Source organism: Mus musculus, chromosome 18 (genome assembly GCF_000001635.26).
Source record: "Mus musculus strain C57BL/6J chromosome 18, GRCm38.p6 C57BL/6J".
Lineage (NCBI taxonomy): Eukaryota > Metazoa > Chordata > Mammalia > Rodentia > Muridae > Mus > Mus musculus.
This window is the reverse complement of record NC_000084.6, coordinates 71418714-71438236: the sequence shown is the minus strand read 5'-3', so window position 1 is coordinate 71438236 and position 19523 is coordinate 71418714. Positions and strand designations below refer to the sequence as shown.

At 36.0% G+C, this 19523-nt stretch overlaps 1 protein-coding gene across 2 annotated transcripts in view; it reads left to right on the top strand.

The window, feature by feature from the left end:
* The window catches only part of Dcc (deleted in colorectal carcinoma), a 1097616-nt gene that overhangs the window by 912992 nt on the left and 165101 nt on the right, over positions 1-19523 (top strand). For both annotated transcript variants that reach the window (XM_006525588.4, NM_007831.3), the window contains exon 15: positions 17818-18012. In XM_006525588.4, the coding sequence (XP_006525651.1) occupies positions 17818-18012 (195 nt within the window). The remainder of the gene's footprint in view (positions 1-17817; positions 18013-19523) is intronic.

Genomic DNA, 19523 nt, shown 5'->3' with positions numbered 1-19523 from the left:
TAGAGAAAAGCTTAAATCCAGGTATGGTGGTACATACCTTTGATCCCAGCATTCAGAGGACAGAGCCATGCAGATCTCTGAGTTCAAGGTCAACCTACAAGGCAAGTTGCAATACAGCCAATCTTAGGCAATAAAGGAGACCACTAGAAAACAGAAAGTGATTATGTAATATAACAAAGAGGACATGTTCCAACCCCAGAAAGCAGCAGAACTCAACAACTTTGGCTATTTGGCCCTAGCTTTATAGTCAAGAGGAGAAGGAGACTACTGTGACAATTGATGCTGGTTAGTTGGGGAAGGGGGAAAGTGATAAGGAATTTCCAGAGCTGGGGACTGGGAAAGAGGATAACATTTGAAATGCAAATAAAGAAAATATCCAATAAAAAGAAAGAGAGAGTAAAGTCACTGGGTAAGGAGAAGAAGAAGAAGAAGAAGAAGAAGGAGGAGGAGGAGGAGGAGGAGGAGGAGGAGGAGGAGGAGGAGGAGGAGGAGGAGGAGGAGGAGGAGGAGAGATCAGCATTGCTTAAGTGAGGTCCTCTGGGAAATGGTTTTTGAAAGAATAAGAAGCTGTATTCCAGAGATAGGCAAGGTTGTAGCTTGTGCTCCAACTGTACTTGGCAATGAGTAAGAATCACGAAGGTGGTATGGAATCATGAGGAGCAGCTGAAACTTGTCACTATGAGAGGCTGTAGATGGCCATTGATGAAGGTGCAGTCTCAGCTGCAGTGGAAGACCTCACCATTCTGGATATAACACTATCATGAGATGACCATCCAAGTAAGAGTAGCAGCAGCAGTAAGTGTGGTCAACCAGAGCCTAGAGTCCTACAGATGGCAGAACTATAGAAGTGACCCAGGCCCTTTGTAGGAGCTCAGAAGATCATGTGTGGCTCCCAGACATTGGAACAAGTAGCTGTAAAGTTGAAGTTGCCTTGGATAAACCCAGCATGTTAGAGATGTCAGAACCATGGGATACCTGCTGAGGAAAGCTGCTAACAGGAGGTGGAACCAGCCCTAAAAGTTTGTTGTTGCAGAATTACAGAACTGCCAACAGCAGTCAACAAGGATGAAAGGAGTTGGAAATCTGAAGAGTGCTTTGATATCAGACATAGAGACATGCAGTTTTCAAGTTGCCCAGCTGGTTTTCTGTCTTCCTTTGGTACAGTATTTTTTGACTTTATACTGGGTTGCACTTAAGAGACTACATGAATCCTAGAAGAGATTTTGAACTTTGGACTTTTAACGTTGTTGAGACTGGTATAAATTATGCTGACTTTTGAAGTTGTATCAAGTAATTTTTTCATTATGCTATGACTAAATATAGCCCTCATGTGTTTGAACAAGCCTATGGGGGCCAGAAAGTGGAAAGTGGTAATTTGAATATGCTTGGCCCAGGGCGTAATACTATTAAGAGATTGGCCTTGGGCATGGGCTTTAAGACCATCCTCCTAGCTGCCTAGAAGCCAGTCTTCTCCTAGTGGCTTTCAGATGAAGATGTATAACTCTCACCTCCTGTACTCACCTTGATGTTAGTGTACTGAACCTCTGAACCTGCAATGTAGCCCAATTAAATCTTTTCATCTCTAAGAGTTACTTTGGTCATGGTGTCTATGGACAGCTATGGAAACCGTGACTAAGACAGACGGGGAGGAGGACCTTGAAGTCATTCTTGCACTACATAATAATTTCAAGACAACCACAAGCTAATTAGATTCTGTCTCAAAAATAAGTGAATAAATAAGTAAATAAAATTTAAAATATGAAATAGCAAAGCTTGGCAAGCATTAGAAATAAACAGCATCCTTTAGCAAATATTGAGTTATGTGTGGGCAAGCATCAAGATGGATCATAACCTATGAATATTTGTTGGACTTCCAATAGGTACTATAGTTCACTTAGAGTTGTAGAAACAAAATATAGACAACAGATAAAATTCTTCATTTTACAAAGTTTATCACATCAAACAACTTAAATTCATATCCTCTAAATTTTTATTTATGCATAATATAAATTTGTAAGAGCATATGTATTTGTATACTCATTAGGAATAATCATATATATGATTATATGTGCTACATTGTATCCTTCAACTTAACATTAATTGTTTTCTTTTTTTAATAATAAGAGACTATAAATTTATTTTATATCCTGACCATGCTAAAAATTCCACCAACTTCAACTGTTACTTCATAAGAAATATTTATGAATCAGAACACAGTGAAGGACTGCATATGACATACGAATTTATTACTCTTGTCATTAGCCATGATCCTTTGCTTCTGTTCTGACATGTTGGGAAAATGGATTTTTTTTTCTTCTAAAGTTTGTCCTAGCATCTGTTTTTATATTATTATGGCAGTTTGATTTAAATTATTAATATGCTTCTTTCTTCTGTTTTCATAAGTGAAAATTGTTTATATAAATGGCAAAATAAAATTCATAGAATTTAATACATGTATCAGAACTAAAAAAACTACAAAAATTATACAAAGGATTTAGCCAACATAATTAAAATATGAACAAAATTAGAGAATCATATTTATCCTTTAAGTCACAAAAATGTATTACAACGTAGCTATAAATAATTGGATTTAAGTTCTTAGGTCATACTAAACATAAGTGCTTATGTTTTTTGAAACTAATAATCCTCAATACTATGATACCTAACATGTCTGTAAATAGAAAAACATTCTTGCAAAGATTACATTGCCCCAAGAGGGGAAAAAAGTATGTTGCATCCTAAAAGGAATATTTAAGGCCTGATAAACAGGCAACCTGTTTTAATGTTTTCTTTATCATATTAATGCTTAATAATATTCTTTAAAACAAATTCTTATTTTTTATAAATGCCAAACTTGTATTTCCTTGGTGGTATTATTTTAATTAAAGCTTATGTCATAACAATGTAAATGCATATGAGTAAAAAATTATAAGTTATTGTAAGGAGTAGGATTTGCACCTATAGCAAAAGCATATGTTATTCTGGGAAATTACCTTGGTTCATGTGGTATTTGATGGGTGAAATAAAAATTCAAGTGCTGTGTCAAGAAATAGATTTTTTTTCATGGACTTTGTTAGGAGACATTTATGATAGTAAGTTGATCCTCGACAAGAGGTTTAACAAAATCAGACCTCAGCTGCTGTTATGACAGAATTTAACATCCAAGATTCTTACAATAATTTAAGTGGAGTTCATTTTGGACAAGGAATAGAGTACGCAAAGCCAAACCTAATTTTTCTAACAAATTGAAAGTCAGCTTCAGTTCTTGTCCAAGTGGCTGTTCAACATCCCAGATCAACAGTCTGTAAATGAAAGCAGAAATTATTTAGATTTGGAAAAAGTATCTAAAATTCTGAGTACTTGAGTCCTGTTCATAGCGAGCACAATCTTTTTCATTTGTTCATAAAATGTTTGTTTCCTGATGACTTGATTTGGTGAAATGATTAATTATTTTGTAAAAAAAAAAAAAAAAAAAAAAAAAAAACACAAACACACATAAACACACCAAAACAAACAAACAAAATTTCAAGATAACAATATAGTAAAAGAAAACAAGCAAAAACACCATAATTGTTAGTCATTAAGTTTGAACTATGCTCAAATTATTGTGTAATTGGGGGAGACTAATTTATCTCTCTAAGACTTGTACCTAGTCAATTATAAAGAAGTTATGAGAATTGAATGCATCTCAATAGTCTTAATGAGAATTGACGATAACAATAATGAAGTATTTGACATGTGTTGTTGTTGTTTAATATAGTTGTCCATAGCCTATGACTACATTCTTTTTGAGAGAATAACAATATATTCCTATTGGTTCTTATCATGAATTTCTGAAGCATTTGTTGGCATCTGATATATATGAAGGGATATATCCAATCTCATTGAGAGCCCATCATCTACTTATATAATAATACTTAAAATTTTCTTATACCTGAACCAATAAATGAAAAGAGAAAATTGTAAAACAGTCATTGATGTTTTTAAAAATTCATGTTAATAAAAATATAATCATCCTCTAAAACATTTATTGGTTTTGTGAGAAACTAAGAGCAAGAATTATGCTAAATTATAAAATAGTTAAAACATTTTCTTTAAAATCTAAAGAGGCTGAACAGGTACCAAAATATAGAGAATTTGTTAGGAAACACATAACCTTTTCAAAACATAACATTTAATCTCTAAAAGTATTATTATTTTTAGAAGTAGTATGAATGCATATTTGAGAATTTGAAAATAATACACTACCAACCATTGAAAATAAATAGAAATTTTGATAAGTAGTAGCCATCTTTTATATAAATATAAAGGCTACTTTTCCCTCAAATGCCATTAATAGTATTAAGTATCATTTTAGTTTTAATATTAATATTTTAAATGATAAATATCAATCATTTAAAAACGGAAACATAAATCTAAAATATATTTTCAGTAAACATTAACAAAATTTAACAAGGTATATTTGAAAGTGATGAATAAAAACATTTATTTTAATAAAAATATAAACTGAGACAACAGAAATTAGACTATATATGCATATATATATATTTATAAATATGCATAGATAGATGATATATTCATTTCTATATGAGTATGTGAGCACTATGTAAGTTCTTCCCAAGTCAATGATTAATTAACTACAATTCCAGTCACTGTATGCTTTATATGAAAGAATAAATGTAAAATAATTCCAAGAAAGATTCAAAAGTTATAATTAACATCTGTTGTAAAATCTGATGAAAAATCCATAAAGTACTCTTCAGCATAGAAATACATAATTAAATTAGGGTAACATAGCATAGAATGCAGAAACATTTTTCTTGATATTTGAGAAATAAAAATAAAATCCAACCAGTCCTCAATCACAGTTGCTTCACAAAGTATGTCCAGGGTCATTGTCAGTATTTCTCATAGGTTAGGCAATATTTCCTGCTCTATACACTTAGCTTATTGCAATTAATTCTGGTAGTAGAATATAAAGTTAAAAGGGGGTCACAAGATCATCTGCTGCATTTTTCAAAAATATAGAGGCAATGGTAGTCAAGAAAACTTGTTACAGTTTCTTACTTTTAATACTTTCAGGTTTGAAAATTAAAGCCTAAATTAGCAGTTAGTTTACAGTTTAATGCTCCTGATTATTTAAAATATTAACTGTGTAAATGAGTTTCTGTTTCAAAAATAAACATAAGCAAAATCTAGTCATTATATTCTTGGTTTGAGTCTACATATAGATAACTGTCTTAGGGTTTTATCTCTGTGAACAAACTAGAAAACTGGTTTCCAAGTAGCTAGGACAAGAGTATTAAAGCCCACACCCACAGTGATATACCAACACCAACAAGCCCACATTTCCTAATAGTGCCACTCTCTGAGCCAAGCATATTCAAGCCATCACATTCTACTCCCTGGACCCCCATAGGCTTGTTCAAACACGTGAGTCTATGGGGGCTACACCTAAACATAGCATAATGAAAAATATATTTAGTACTAGGTTGGCCTTGAACACAGAGATCGACTTGGTGTTGCCTCCTGGGATTTAAAGCTAACACTACCATGTCTTGACCTAAACACAGCTGGGTGGGCTCTTGCCCCAAGATCACTACTCCATTAATTCAAGTTAATATCCTTGAACACAGGATTAACTTCCTTATGTCCCTTTAATATACAAACTATGTTTTTTAATATTTTACCTTTGAAAGCTTGCTATGCCTGTTTAAAATGCTCATCATGAGACTTAACCTGAGAACAAAATCTATGATGGGTGTCTCTGAGATGACTTCTTTTTCTTTTTCTTCTTCTTCTTCTTCTTCTTCTTCTTCTTCTTCTTCTTCTTCTTCTTCTTCTTCTTCTGCTGCTGCTGCTGCTGCTGCTGCTTCTGCTTCTGTTCCTCCCTCCTCCTCCTCCTCCTCCTCCTCCTCCTCCTCCTCCTCCTCCTCCTCCTCCTCCTCCTCCTCCTTCTTCTTCTTCTTCTTCTCCTTTCCTTTTTTTATTGGACATTTTCTTCATTTACATTTCAAATGCTATCCCCAAAGACCCCTATACTCTCCCCCTGCCCTGCTCCCCAACCCACCTATTCCCACTTCCTGGCCCTGGCATTCCCCTGTACTGGGGCACATGATCTTCGCAAGACCAAGGGCCTCTCCTCCCATTGATGACTGACTAGGCCATCCTCTGCTACATATGCAACTAGAGACACAACTCCGGAGAGTACTGGTTACTCTATATTGTTGTTCCTATTATAGGGTTGCAACCCCTTTAGTTCCTTGGGTACTTTCTCTAGCTCCTTCATTAGGGGCCCTGTGAGTATCCACTTCTGTATTTGCCAGGCACTGGCATAGCCTCACAAGAGAGAGCTATATCAGGGTCCTATCAGCAAAACCTTTCTGGCATATGCAATAGTGTCTGGGTTTAGTGGTTGTATATGGGACTTCTTTTGTCAATGCAATTAATCCAAGTCTCCCCACCTTAGCCTCAGGAAGACTCTTCAAACAAGGGTAAAAAGCAGTCACATACCAAAATATCACAAAAATAGTCTGTAGGCAACATACTGAAAATCTCCACTAAAATACCTTAGGCCAGGTCTGCACAGTTCAAACCACACTCAGTAACAAAGTCTTCCATATTCCTACTAGGATATCCCATTAAGCCCTACTTAAAGTATTGCACTGTTTTCCAAAGTCCCCAAATCCACATTCCTCCAAACAAAAGTACTGTCCAGCCTATCTCAGTTTAGTTAGCTTTTTCTGCTGTAAACAGACACCATGACCAAGGCAACTCTTAAAAAGGCAACATTTGATTGTTGGAGGCTTACAGTTTTAGAGGGGCAGTCCACTATACTCAAGATGAGAGCATGACATCATCCAGGCAGGCATGGTACAGGAGCTGAGAGTCGTACATCTTCATCTGAGAGTCTCTAGGAGAAGACTGGCTTCCAGGCAGCTAGGACAAGGGTCTTAAAGCCCACGCCCACTGTGGCTAACCTATTCCTTATTCCACAGGCCAAGCATATTCAAGCTTTCAAAATACCACTCCTCTCATAGAAAGCCCCAGGCTGCTACAGTCATCTTCACACCCATTTCACTCTTGTCAATATCCTTTCTGTAGCCATGACCTATGTTCCTAGCATCTCCATCATGTCAGTTACATTCACACTGCCACACTTCATTGTTAGCCTGCCATCATTTGCGATTTTATACCCGTGTTTTTGTTTTGATACCACTTTGTCTTCTGAGCTCTAGACACTATAGTGTTGACAAATTGATCGTTCATAGAAAGACATGATGGTATCAATTCACTGCCCAGACTCATCTTCTTTTGTGCACATCATGACCTCCAGTTTGACATTCAACCTTCTAAACCTGTACTCGCTTCTCTCAACGTGCACTTGCTCAGCTTCAGGTGACTCAGGCATTTGGCATCTAGGTATTATCTGGATAGAAAGATTTAGGGAGTATATTTTCTAGTGAATTTGTCCATCTTCTGCACCCTTCAGGTGTGTGTGTGTGTTTTTTTTTTTTCCTTAAGGTCTCATTCTTCTCCCTAGACTAATACCGAAAGGCATACTTTGTCTTGAATTTCTCAGTGGTTTGCCCATTGCATATTACACAGTAATAGACAAGCAACTATATACGTGTAACTGGGAATACATGTGGGTTCTAAATAGCACACACATTGACTCTTCACTCATATCTGCTCTTACCAAAAAACTTTACTTAGATCTAAATACAAACATTCTTCTATTTGTTCCACTTTTCATAAACATAGGATTGTATCTCCCTTCATGTTATGAATTAAAAAGGAATATTGGAAATAGATATGTCTATTAACAATTCACCTAGTACATGTAGCCAAAGATAGCTCTGAATATAGCCCTATACAAAATCAAGGACATACTTGAAGCATAAGTTTTTTGTTTCTTCAAAACATGTGGCAAAAGTTTTGACATAGCTGATAATTATCTGAAAAATACCTAGATTTAGAATATTAAAGGTGCAGTGTTATATCTTCAAATCACAATTTGAAATTACTTAAAGTAGAACACTGAAGAATTTATAATTTAGAATACTGTTTGGTAAAGATTAGTAACTCCTCACATCTCCAGTTCTTTAAATGGAATATGTTTTTCAACTAGTTTTTATTCATTTTTTTTCTTGGCAATAAAAGCCATGTAGGTTTTTGTTCAGTACCTTATTACAATAATAGCTAAAATTTCTAATACAAATTATGTGTGTGCTATGGTTAGTATTTTCATAAATGTCTTCTCATTTAACATTTTACACATTGTATGCAGTGATAGTTATTCAAGAAATTCAATACTACTTATCTCAATATTTCTACTTTTCAACAATCATCCTGAGTGAGGCAATGCATTCCAGAGAAACAAAGGCCAATTTTCTACATTTATGGCTGCTAAATTTGCATCTTCAGATGTGTGTTTCTTATTTCAAATACCCATATTGCTTAGGAAATTAGCCTGACTATGATGGATCAACATGAAGACATTTTGAACACATTGCTGTTGGGACTGGGAGCCGAAGGAACTTAACGTTCCCCAAATCTCACAAAACTGGGTAACACTGAGTGAATTTTGTGGTATATAACTTTTAAAAGATATTAATGCATCAAAACTGGGAAAATGATAGGTATTAAGCATTAAAAAAATCTCTGTGATAGAATTCAAAAGTAAGCAAATAAATTATACTCAAATTTATGGTGGAACTGTCCTATGTTACTCTGTAAGAAGAAATCCTGCCAAACGGACTTGAGCACATTAGTATGGATTAATCATGCTGAAGAAGACAGAGAATGGATGTATCAATTTGTAATTTGGTGTGTAGGAATCTAGGTTATTGAGGACTATAACAAATTCTACCAAAAATGAACTGCAAAATGCAGTACACTGAGTGGAGAACAAGTGGGAATTTTTTCCAAGTATCTCTTCCTGACCCTATTTGGCAGTGCTATATAGAGCAGACAGTACACGGCAGATCATTTTTCATTAAATAGTGCTGGGAGAGACAACCCTTTCCGATTACTAGGAAAGAGGAAAAAGCACCAATAACTATATTTTTATCTTATTTCATTTCTACATGATTCTCTCTCACCTTTAAAATTCTTATTTGTAGAGGCAGTTTATATGAAATTATGGTGATGATTATACACACACACACATTGACAGTTGTGTTTAACATTTTAGAAAATGCAGACTCAATACCCATATGTTTGAGTGTTATGTGCCAGGAACTGTTCTAGATGCTGGAGTTTGAGAATTTATAAAAGTGAAAGATAAACATCAATGGAGGGATTATGTTAAATGGTAAGTATAAAAATATAATAAATCCTATAGGAAAAGTAATAGGGAAATGATCTGTGGAAGTCTAGCTACCCTGACAGTTGGTTAAGCTGGTACCCAGAGAGGTGTGTCCTCCAGAGCTATTAAGCATACCATGGTCATGGATATTCGGGTGACCTTTCTGGAAGTGTTGGGGCTCCTTGTCACCCTTTATTGCATTAAAAAGTGTCAGTCTTTATGCATGCCTGAAGGTTATTCCATCATTACAAAAAGAGGACTGTAAATGCAAGCTTTTTCTCTACAGGGATATTTAATGGGATTTTTATCAATCAGATAAGTTCCTAGTGGCCAGAAGTAAGACATCTATCATGACTGTGTTAGAACTAGCCATTCTAATTAATAGTATAGGGCCTACTTGCCATAATACCAAGGTCAAAAAATTGACCACAATTCAGAAAAGTAAATTCTGCTTTACCTACTCATTTAGTATAAAACAGAGATGAAAAATTCTCCTTTATTCTTCATAATAAGATTTTCCCCATACACATGAGATAATTCTCACTGAATTTACATGATACTCAGATTTATCATGACTCAAAACTGTTTCTCTGCATCTCAGTAGATTTTTCCTGCACTGTTTAAACTAGAGACTTCACAACAGCTGCCCAAACACGTGGTTAACGCCTTTTGGTAGTCTCTGTTCTTTTTGTTCTTAGTGTCAAGGTTGCCTCGAACTTAATAAAGCAATCCACTGAAAATATCAACTAGACCACACTTGTATTCTCGTCAGGAGACACCACTTAGCACATTTCTGCCTCACTTAATGTGAAGTGTTCACTGGATCTCTCGATCCCTTTCATTCTTCTTTACTCGTCTCACTTCCAATTTCTCTTTACACTAGCAGTGTGTGTGTGTGTGTGTGTGTGTGTGTGTGTGTGTGTGTGTGCTCTACACAAGTAAGTTTCAATGCAATGTTTTCCAAATTTTGTTATTCTGATAATTCTTAATAGAAAAACTGTTAAAACTCTTCAGAAAACACAGAACAAAATGTTTTGGAGTCAATGAGGTCTTGTTAAGGATGCCAGAAATTTTAATTGAATTCTTGGATGATCAAAGAGGGTGTAACAATCAATTACAGATGCAGTGCATAGTGGCTTGAGCATTGTTTATACTACCGCTGAAGTCGAAGACAAAGACAACAGCCCACTACTCTGTCTTTTCCACATTTTCATCGTCTTAAGTATTGACTAATTTATTGGAGACTGAGTTCTTCATTAGCTATATTATTAATTTTGCTTATTCTTAATCTACTGTGTAGAAGACTATCAGAAAATGTTTTAATTGGCTCATAGTAATGTCTATATTTCTGGGTAATCGGATACTTTAACACATGTATAAATTAGATAATATTTATTCAGAGCAAATGTCTAGCTTCTCATGTAATTTAGAGTAGAAATATTCTCCAATATATAATCATTTTATTATTTATTGCACAGTGTGTATGCAATAATGTTTATGTTTGTGTATGTATGTGCCTGTGCATGCGCATATATGGGTATTTGTATAGAGCATGACACAGCTCTGGGGATAAAAGAACAACTTCTGAGTGGCAGTACATTGCTCGCTTTGTTCCCACCACTTTGGATACCAAGATCAAGGCATTGGGTATTGCAGCAAAGGACAATCCTACCGGAACCATCTTCCTCACCCATCTCAATTGTGAAAACAGACACGATATAAAACTTGCTGTAGTCTTACATGTTTTAAAAGCCTATATTTAAACACTTCAATCTCCCTCCTTCTAGCCCACCATACAAAGTTAATGGAGAAAAGATATGTGCTTTATGAATTATAACAGCAGTAAAGTTGTAGTTATGAATATAGCAACTAATTATAGGGTTGGGAGTAACCATAAGAGGAAGAACTGTAGAAATGGGTCACAGCATTAGGAATGTTGAGAACTGCTGAATTAAACAATAACTCTAGTTTCTCTCTTTTCCATCTGACAAATACAGTTCTACTACATGGCTCTTTAAATTTGAGTATTCAAATTCATATAAATGGAATGGTTTCTGTTCCTTGGTGGCTATACAATTTAACTTATTCACCCATATTTGCATGTTCAAAATTGCTTTCCTCTTAAGATGAAGAGTGGTTTATTGAACGGATTTGTCATATTGTGTTTACGCATTCATCCATTGATTGACACAGGGGTTATTTCTACTTTGGGTCAATTGTCAACAAAGTAAATATTGCTTCTATGAATATGAGTATGAGAAATATATGCACAATCATATTGAGAAGATTAGTTTGTAATCATGTCTATTAGTATTTGGGGAACTTTCCAATTTGTAGTGATACTGCTTTGCATTCTTGCTAGCTACCTCACTTGGATTTTCTATCTAACCCTCCATGCCTCAGGTCTCTTTAGCTTCTTTAAAGACCACACACATTCCTTAGCTGGTCTTTGTAGTGAGTGTTTTCATTGATTCAAACATCACAAATTTCCAAGACTGTCTCTTCATGAACACTCTGGTTAGATTCTAAAAGGAAAGGTCTTTTAGTATCACTTACTGAACTGTTATAAAATAATTTATCATGTTCTCCTGATTTCTTTTTAAACTCTATTTACCTATTTTTTTTTGTAATTCTTTCATTGACACAATCTCTACCTCTAGAATTGGCCTATTAGAGATGTTATGTGTGACTGACATGTAAAAATTGCTAATTACCTAACATCATCCATTATTAGAAACCTATCATCATTACTCAAAGACAACATGTGTATTATAGAAACAAATGAACTAAGAGACTCTAGAATTACATGACTTCATTAAGCATTCCTCCAGACTTCCTTGTCATGATCATAATGTAGGTAAAACACTTTGGCATCATTAACTTGAAAAATTCTGATAACATGTGATACCTTCAGTTTTTTATTATCTCTATAATTATTCTGGTAATTTCTTTTCTTTATATATACAGTCACAATCCTAGGGATAATTATAAAACCTTTCAAGTACATACAAGCAGTAAGTTTCAAAATTGGACAACAAACACATTGTGCTCCTATCATGTACTTTTTATTGAGAAATTATTGAATTGATAATTTCATAGTTCATTGTAATAATAAATGCTTTTCTAATCTATGGGGTAAAATGTATGAGGAAAAGTTCAGTCTGAAGAATAAATGGGAAATTGTCACTTCTGTGTTACACTAAAAAAAAAGAGTAGATGCTGGAGAGATGGCTCAGAGGTTAAGAGCATTGGCTGCTCTTTCAGAAATCCTTAGTTCACTTTGATTCCTAGCAACCACATTGTGCCTCATAACAATCTGTAATGAGACTTGGTATCCACTTCCAGCCTCCAGTCAGAGAGAGAGAGAGAGAGAGAGAGAGAGAGAGAGAGGGAGAGGGAGAGAGAGAGAATATGAATTGGCTGTTATTATTGACAATTTACTCTCTTAGGTATTATGATTAGGCAATATAATATATAATGGATCACATTTCTTGGTTCTAAATGTCCATTGATATATTTCTTTTTTCTATACTTATGATCTTAGCTGATTGGTTAAAAAAAAATCCATGAGATTTAGAAATGGAGAAATGGTGTGCATCCCCTTATACCTACAATCCTATTTTTTCATAATGATGAAATCATCTTGAAGAGTGTATACAACACTAAACGTATTTCAATTCAAGGAAGGATAAGGAGAAGCCCTAACAGGTCCTGAAGGGCCAGTTGAACATTGTCCTGTTTTCCTAAAATTCTGGTAATTATGCTTTCAAGAATCTAACTTAACCAATACAGGGAAATCATTCTATGTTTTGCAGAAAACTGAAGTAATAGTTATGGTTCTAGAATATTTTTATTTTCTCTTTTATTCTAAAATATATTATCTATTCAAAACTATTATCATTCAAACAATTGATTTTTTTTTCTTTTAAAACATAAAGATCTCAGGGTGTGGAATAGGTGATGCTGGAGTCAGTACAGTGTTCAGTACATATGCATGAGGGCCTGATTATGACTCTCTTGTACTCACATAGAAAGATGCGCAGGGCATCCTGAGTCTTGGATGGTAGTGGTGGGGATGAGGATCACTGAGGCACACTTGACAGCCTGTCTAGTGAGTTAGTGGCTCCAGGATTAGTTAGAGACCCTTTCTCAAAGAAAAATGAAGCTGTACTTGAACAAATTTTATGTAAGCATATGGCTTATATATGCAGACACATCCACACATGATGATATGCATGGATGTGTACACATACACACAAACACATACACACACACAAACTTAAATGCAGAAATTCTTCATGATATTCAGTACTTTTTTGAGATAAAATTAAGAAGCATATTTTCATATTTTAACAGTTATTTTAAAACTTAAATATGTTAAATAGATGGATTATGAAATACATAACAATTCAAGGACACTTTCAAGACTATACCAATGGAGTTGCAAAATATTAAGCCACCCATTTCATCCTTTTTACTACTTAGAGAAATATTTTGCAAACATTGTGTTTCAGTCATAAAGGTTTATATCCACATTTTGAGGTATAATTTTTATGATACTTTTGCATATTATATAGGAGTCTTCTTTATGCAAGAAAAATAATAGCTTGTCCCTGCTTACACACAAAAGAACATCTTTGGGAGAATTGAATTATATTTAGAAAATTCTGTTGATATAACACCTTTTATCTCTTTTGGAATGATTTTTATATGGTAGCTACTGTCATAACTTTGAAGAGCATTCTTTCACCATAAACACTACAAATGTCAAGTAGAATATGAATAAAATTAGTATGTAGGGATATGGTTATCTTTTAATATCAAAACACAAAGGAAAGATACTTGAGTAATCAGATTATTTAAGATTATTTGATGAGTTAACTTTCAAAAATTTCAGACAGAGAAAAATAAAGGACACTATTGTTTGAATGAGGTTCAAATTGCCTCTATTTTTGAGTACCTTGTTAATTTACAGGAACTATGTTGAAGTATTTCTTGGCCTATCAGGATGGTCACTTGTGTTTCTCATAGAGCTTAACTGATTTTATACAATATATATATATGTGTGTGTGTGTGTGTGTGTGTATGTATATGTATATATAAATGCATATATATTCTATAAAAATATGTATCATAATTTATTGCCTATGCATAGTCAATCAAAATGTCTATCATAAGTAACTATAAATATTTTCTTACATCTACATTTTTCTCGTTATGTTATATATTACAAGAATTTGGGTTATGTTAACTATTTCTACCTTGTCCAATATTCTATCATAGATATATGGCCCCCTTGTCATAGCTGGCTCTGTTGTCAACATGACACAGGCTAGACTCTCAGAAGAGAAAACTACAATTGAGAAAAGGCCTCCATAAATATTGGATGCCTTCCCGAGGCTCACATGGACTGGGTTTCACCTAGTAGGCAAGCTGGGGCTGAAAATAGAGGGCAACTAGGTGGAGAGAAAAATGGAGCTAAGTCAAGATTTCTGATCAAAGCTCAAATGTTTAAAAGAAAACTAGGCTTATAAAGGTGGGGAAGCCCATCCCCCCCCCCCCCCCCCCCCCCCCCCCCCCCCCCGCTAATCCATTCTTGGAGCCTGGAACCAGCTGCAGGTGACAATGTGCAGGATAGGGTGTAGTCTCCTGTCAGGAGTCTCTCAGCAGGTAGCAGTATCCTGAAGGGGAACAGCAGCAGAGGCTGAACAATAATGGAGTCATCTAGGCAGGAAGGCTCCACCCTAGGTAATCTCCTTAGTGGCAGCAAGGTCAAGGTCTGGATCAGCCTGCTTCAGGCTGGGGGGGGTGGGGGGGGCTACACATAAAGTCTAGTCCATAAGGCTTATGGCTGTAGGGCATTTTATTGATTAATGATTGATGTGGGGGCATCCATGCTCATTGCAGGCAGTGCCATCCCTGGGCAAGTGGTCCTAGGATTTACAAGAAACCAAACTGACAAGTACTACCAGTAATGATTATTCTTTATGCCCTCTACCTTCTGAGTACACTCAGGATGGAGTGTACCATGAGAATTATAATCTAAAATAAACCCATTCCTGCACAAGTTGTTTTGGTCATGGTGTATTTTTTCAATCTTTTATCTATCTATCTATCTATCTATCTATCTATCTATCTATCTATCTATCTATTTAATACTCCAGATTTTATTCCCCTCCCGGTCCACCCTCCAACTGTTCCACATCCCATACCTCCACCCCACCCCCTGTCTCCACAAGGGTGTCCCTGTCCCTGCACCCCAACCATACCAGACCTCTAAACTGTCTGGGGCCTTCCATCTCTTGAGTGTTAGGTGCATCTTCTCTGACTGAATCCAGACCGGGTAGTCCTCTGCTGTATTTGTATTTGGGGTCTCATATCAGCTGGTGTATGCTTATGCTGCCTGGTTGGTGGTCCAGTGTTTGAGAGATCTCTGTGTCAAGGTTAATTGGGACTGCTGGTCCTCTGACAGGGTCGCCCTCCTCCTCAGCTTCTTCCAGCTTCCCCCTAATTCAACCACAGGGGTTAGCAGCTTCTGTCCATTGGTTAGGTACAAATATCTGCATCTGTCTCTTTCAGATGCTTGTTGAGTCTTTTGGAGGGCAGTCATGATAGGTCACTTTTTGTGAGTACTCCATAGCATCCGTAATAGTATCACGTCTTGGGACCTCCCCATGTGCTGGATCCCACGTTGAGCCTGTTGCTGGATATTGTTTTCCTCAGGCTCCATTTCCATCCCTACAGTTTTTTCAGACAGGAACAATTATGGATCACAGTTAGGACTATGGGATGCTACTCCCCTCTCTCACTTGATGCCCTGTATGATGTTTCATCATAGCAAAAAAAAAAAAAAAAAAAAATCCTAAATACTAAAAACAAAGCAAAGCAAAAAAAAAAAATAAAAAATAAAAGGACTTATATTCCAAACATGTGAGATTCTGTATAAATATCTATAATAATTGAACAAGTATCAATGTCTTTTAGGGATGCATATAGTTATATTTCAAAGTGATAATGTAACATCATCATGTTACAACATCAAAAAGAAACAATCATGTCAATTTGGTAGTAATTTTCATTATTGCTGTATACTTTCTCTTTAAAAAAAAGTTAGAGGATTTTAGACATTCACTAATATCCAATAGCATTTGAAAGCTTAGGTACTACTCATAATAAGAATTTTTATGCATTATCTCTCATTAAGCCTTTTCAAAATCCTATGAAATTGTTCTCAACTTTATCTTCATTATACATCTGAGGGAATAGAGGCTTACAAGTAAGGTTTTACAATCTTATAGCTAGAATCTAGTGTAGAATAGAATCTTAGCTATTTCTTAGCTTGAATTCAGCACTATCTAGCATGTCAATTTAACTAGGTATATGAATCTAGTGAATGATAGAACATGGTGTGAAAGCAAATTTCCCAACACCTGAGCTTAGATGTCTTCAACCCAGAGTGCTATCTACTTTCCTTTAATAATATATTTTAACAGAGTCAGCAAATAATAGACCAAGTTTGTTTTGAGTCATGCTGAGCAGGTCACAACCCTATCTTGTTCACCTTAACAATCCCTTTCATTAAAATACTTTAATTTTATTTTTTTAATATTGAAGATTGGAAATATGCTCATTTGTGTGGAAGTTCATTGAGACAAGAAGAAAATGTCTGGATTTCAGGGGACTGACACCCCTAATATTGGTCTCCTTTACAGGAGCAGTACAAGTTCTCAATAGCTGAACAATCTATCCAACCTATTCTAAAGATTTCTGAAAACAGAACTGGCACAGATATTTCTAATTTTTACTTAAATTGAATAAGTCATTCTTGGACAAGACGGTTTTTTCATATTCTCTAATTTTCAGTTATTTTGTTTGCCCTAAATTTTCAATGTACTGCTGATGCTTAAGGAGAAATATATGAAGAACAAAATAAACTATTAAAATAAAAAAATGATACTACATGTGTCTTTAAAAAAAAGTAATGTTTGGCAAATTAGATGTGGGAGAATATGGTCAAAATATGTTGGAAGGAATTCAAGAAATTTCTTGATACGACAGGAGAGATGGTTTGACCAGTAGTATGCTGATAGGCAAGCATGAACTCCTGTGTTTGGATTCCCAGAATGAATGAAAAATTGGGTCCTCGGGTACACTTTGTAAAGGGAGCAAGGCAGATATCCAGAGCTCTCTGCACAGCCAGGCTAATCAGTGAAGAGCAAGCACAGTGAGAAAGTTTTTCATATAAAAGATGGTAGAAGTCTATAAAGGAAGACACCAAATAACTACCCCTAGTAGTATCCACGTATAGGTAAACACACACACACACACACACACACACACACACACACACACACACACTCCTGTAACAAACATGGAAAGTGTGGTAGGTGCTAGGAAAGAAGTACTCTGGTTAACAAATGATCCATAAATTTCATCTGTGTGCAATATTTGCTATTTTGTTAACTCTGAAATGACGCTTGCTGATGAGATCTGTCTTTTAATCCTAGAGTCTCAAGTCCCTGACCAGCCGAGTTCTCTTCACGTGAGGCCCCAGACAAACTGTATCATCATGAGTTGGACACCTCCTCTCAACCCAAACATCGTGGTGAGAGGCTATATTATTGGCTATGGTGTTGGCAGTCCTTATGCTGAAACAGTGCGTGTGGACAGTAAGCAGCGGTACTATTCCATCGAGAGACTAGGTGAGTAGCTTTTGTTTATTTTACTACCAGAAGAAGATGGAATATTATCGTTATTTTATTTCTTATCAACATGGCTTCATAGATTATGGTTTCAGCAGGTACCATGAATTAGTTAAGTCACTTTACACACACACACACACACACACACACACACACACACATACAAGGTCATATACAAATGTACACACTCTGTCCCTCCTCCCTCAATTCATTGTGGGCACTCTGCTCTAGAGTGCTCTCTGATGAAAAGATTCATTCTATGAGCCTTTCGTTATATGCATAGGGCTTACAAACTGCATTGAATAACTTTTCTTTTCCTGACCATCCTTGAAATTCTCTAATCTTCATAATTCTTATAAAAAAAGATTATATATATATATATAAAAGTGGCTGCTTGGCCCCTCCTCTCTTCATTTAAGCTCTCACCTTTTTTTTCTTTTATATTTATTTATTTATTTTATTTATTTATATTATTAGGTATTTATTTCATTTACATTTCCAATGGTATCCCAAAAGTCCCCCACACCCTTCCACACCCACTCCCCCACCCACCCACTCCCACCTCTTGGCCCTGGCATTCCCCTGTACTGAGGCATATAAGGTCTGCAAGACCAATGGGCCTCTCCACTTATGGCCGACCAGGCCATCTTCTGATACATATGCAGCTAGAGACATGAGCTCTCAGGGGTTCCTGGTTAGTTCATATTGTTGTTCCACCTATAGGGTTGCAGATCCCCCCAGCTCCCTGGGTACTTCCTCCAGCCCAATCAATTGGGGGCCCTGTGATCCAGAGCACATCATCCTGAGTGAGGTAACTCAATCACAAAAGAACTCACATGGTATGTACTCACTGATAAGTGGATATTAGCCCAGAAACTTAGAATACCCAAGATATAAGATACAATTTGCGAAACACATAAAGCTCGGGAAGAACAAAGACCAAGGCATGGATACTTTGCCCCTTCTTGGAATTGGGAGCAAGGCACCCATGGAGGGAGTTAGAGAGACAGAGTTTGGAGCTGAGACAAAAGGATGAACCATCTAGAGACTGCCATACCCGGGGGATCCATCCCATAATCAGCCTCCAAACGCTGACACCATTGCATACACTAGCAAGATTTTGCTGAAAGGACCCTGATATAGCTGTCTCTTGTGAGACTATGCTGGGGCCTAGCAAACACATAAGTGGATGCTCACAGTCAGCTATTGGATGGAGCACAGGGCCCCCAATGGAGGAGCTGGAGGAAGTACCCAGGGAGCTGGGGGGATCTGCAACCCTATAAGATAATATATTTTAAAACTTCATGGTACCTTTGATTGAGACTTCTGGTTTTTGGTTTTTTTTGTTTGTTTGTTTTTTAATCTTAGTTGTCCAATCATGGTGGCTTGTTTGCCTTCAACATCTGTAGAAAAAGCTTTGTGGCTATGCTATTTTGATTGTAACATGTGATGAAAAGAAGAATTTTCAATCAAGGCCATAAATCTCTTCTGTGTGTGTTTTTTTTCCTTCA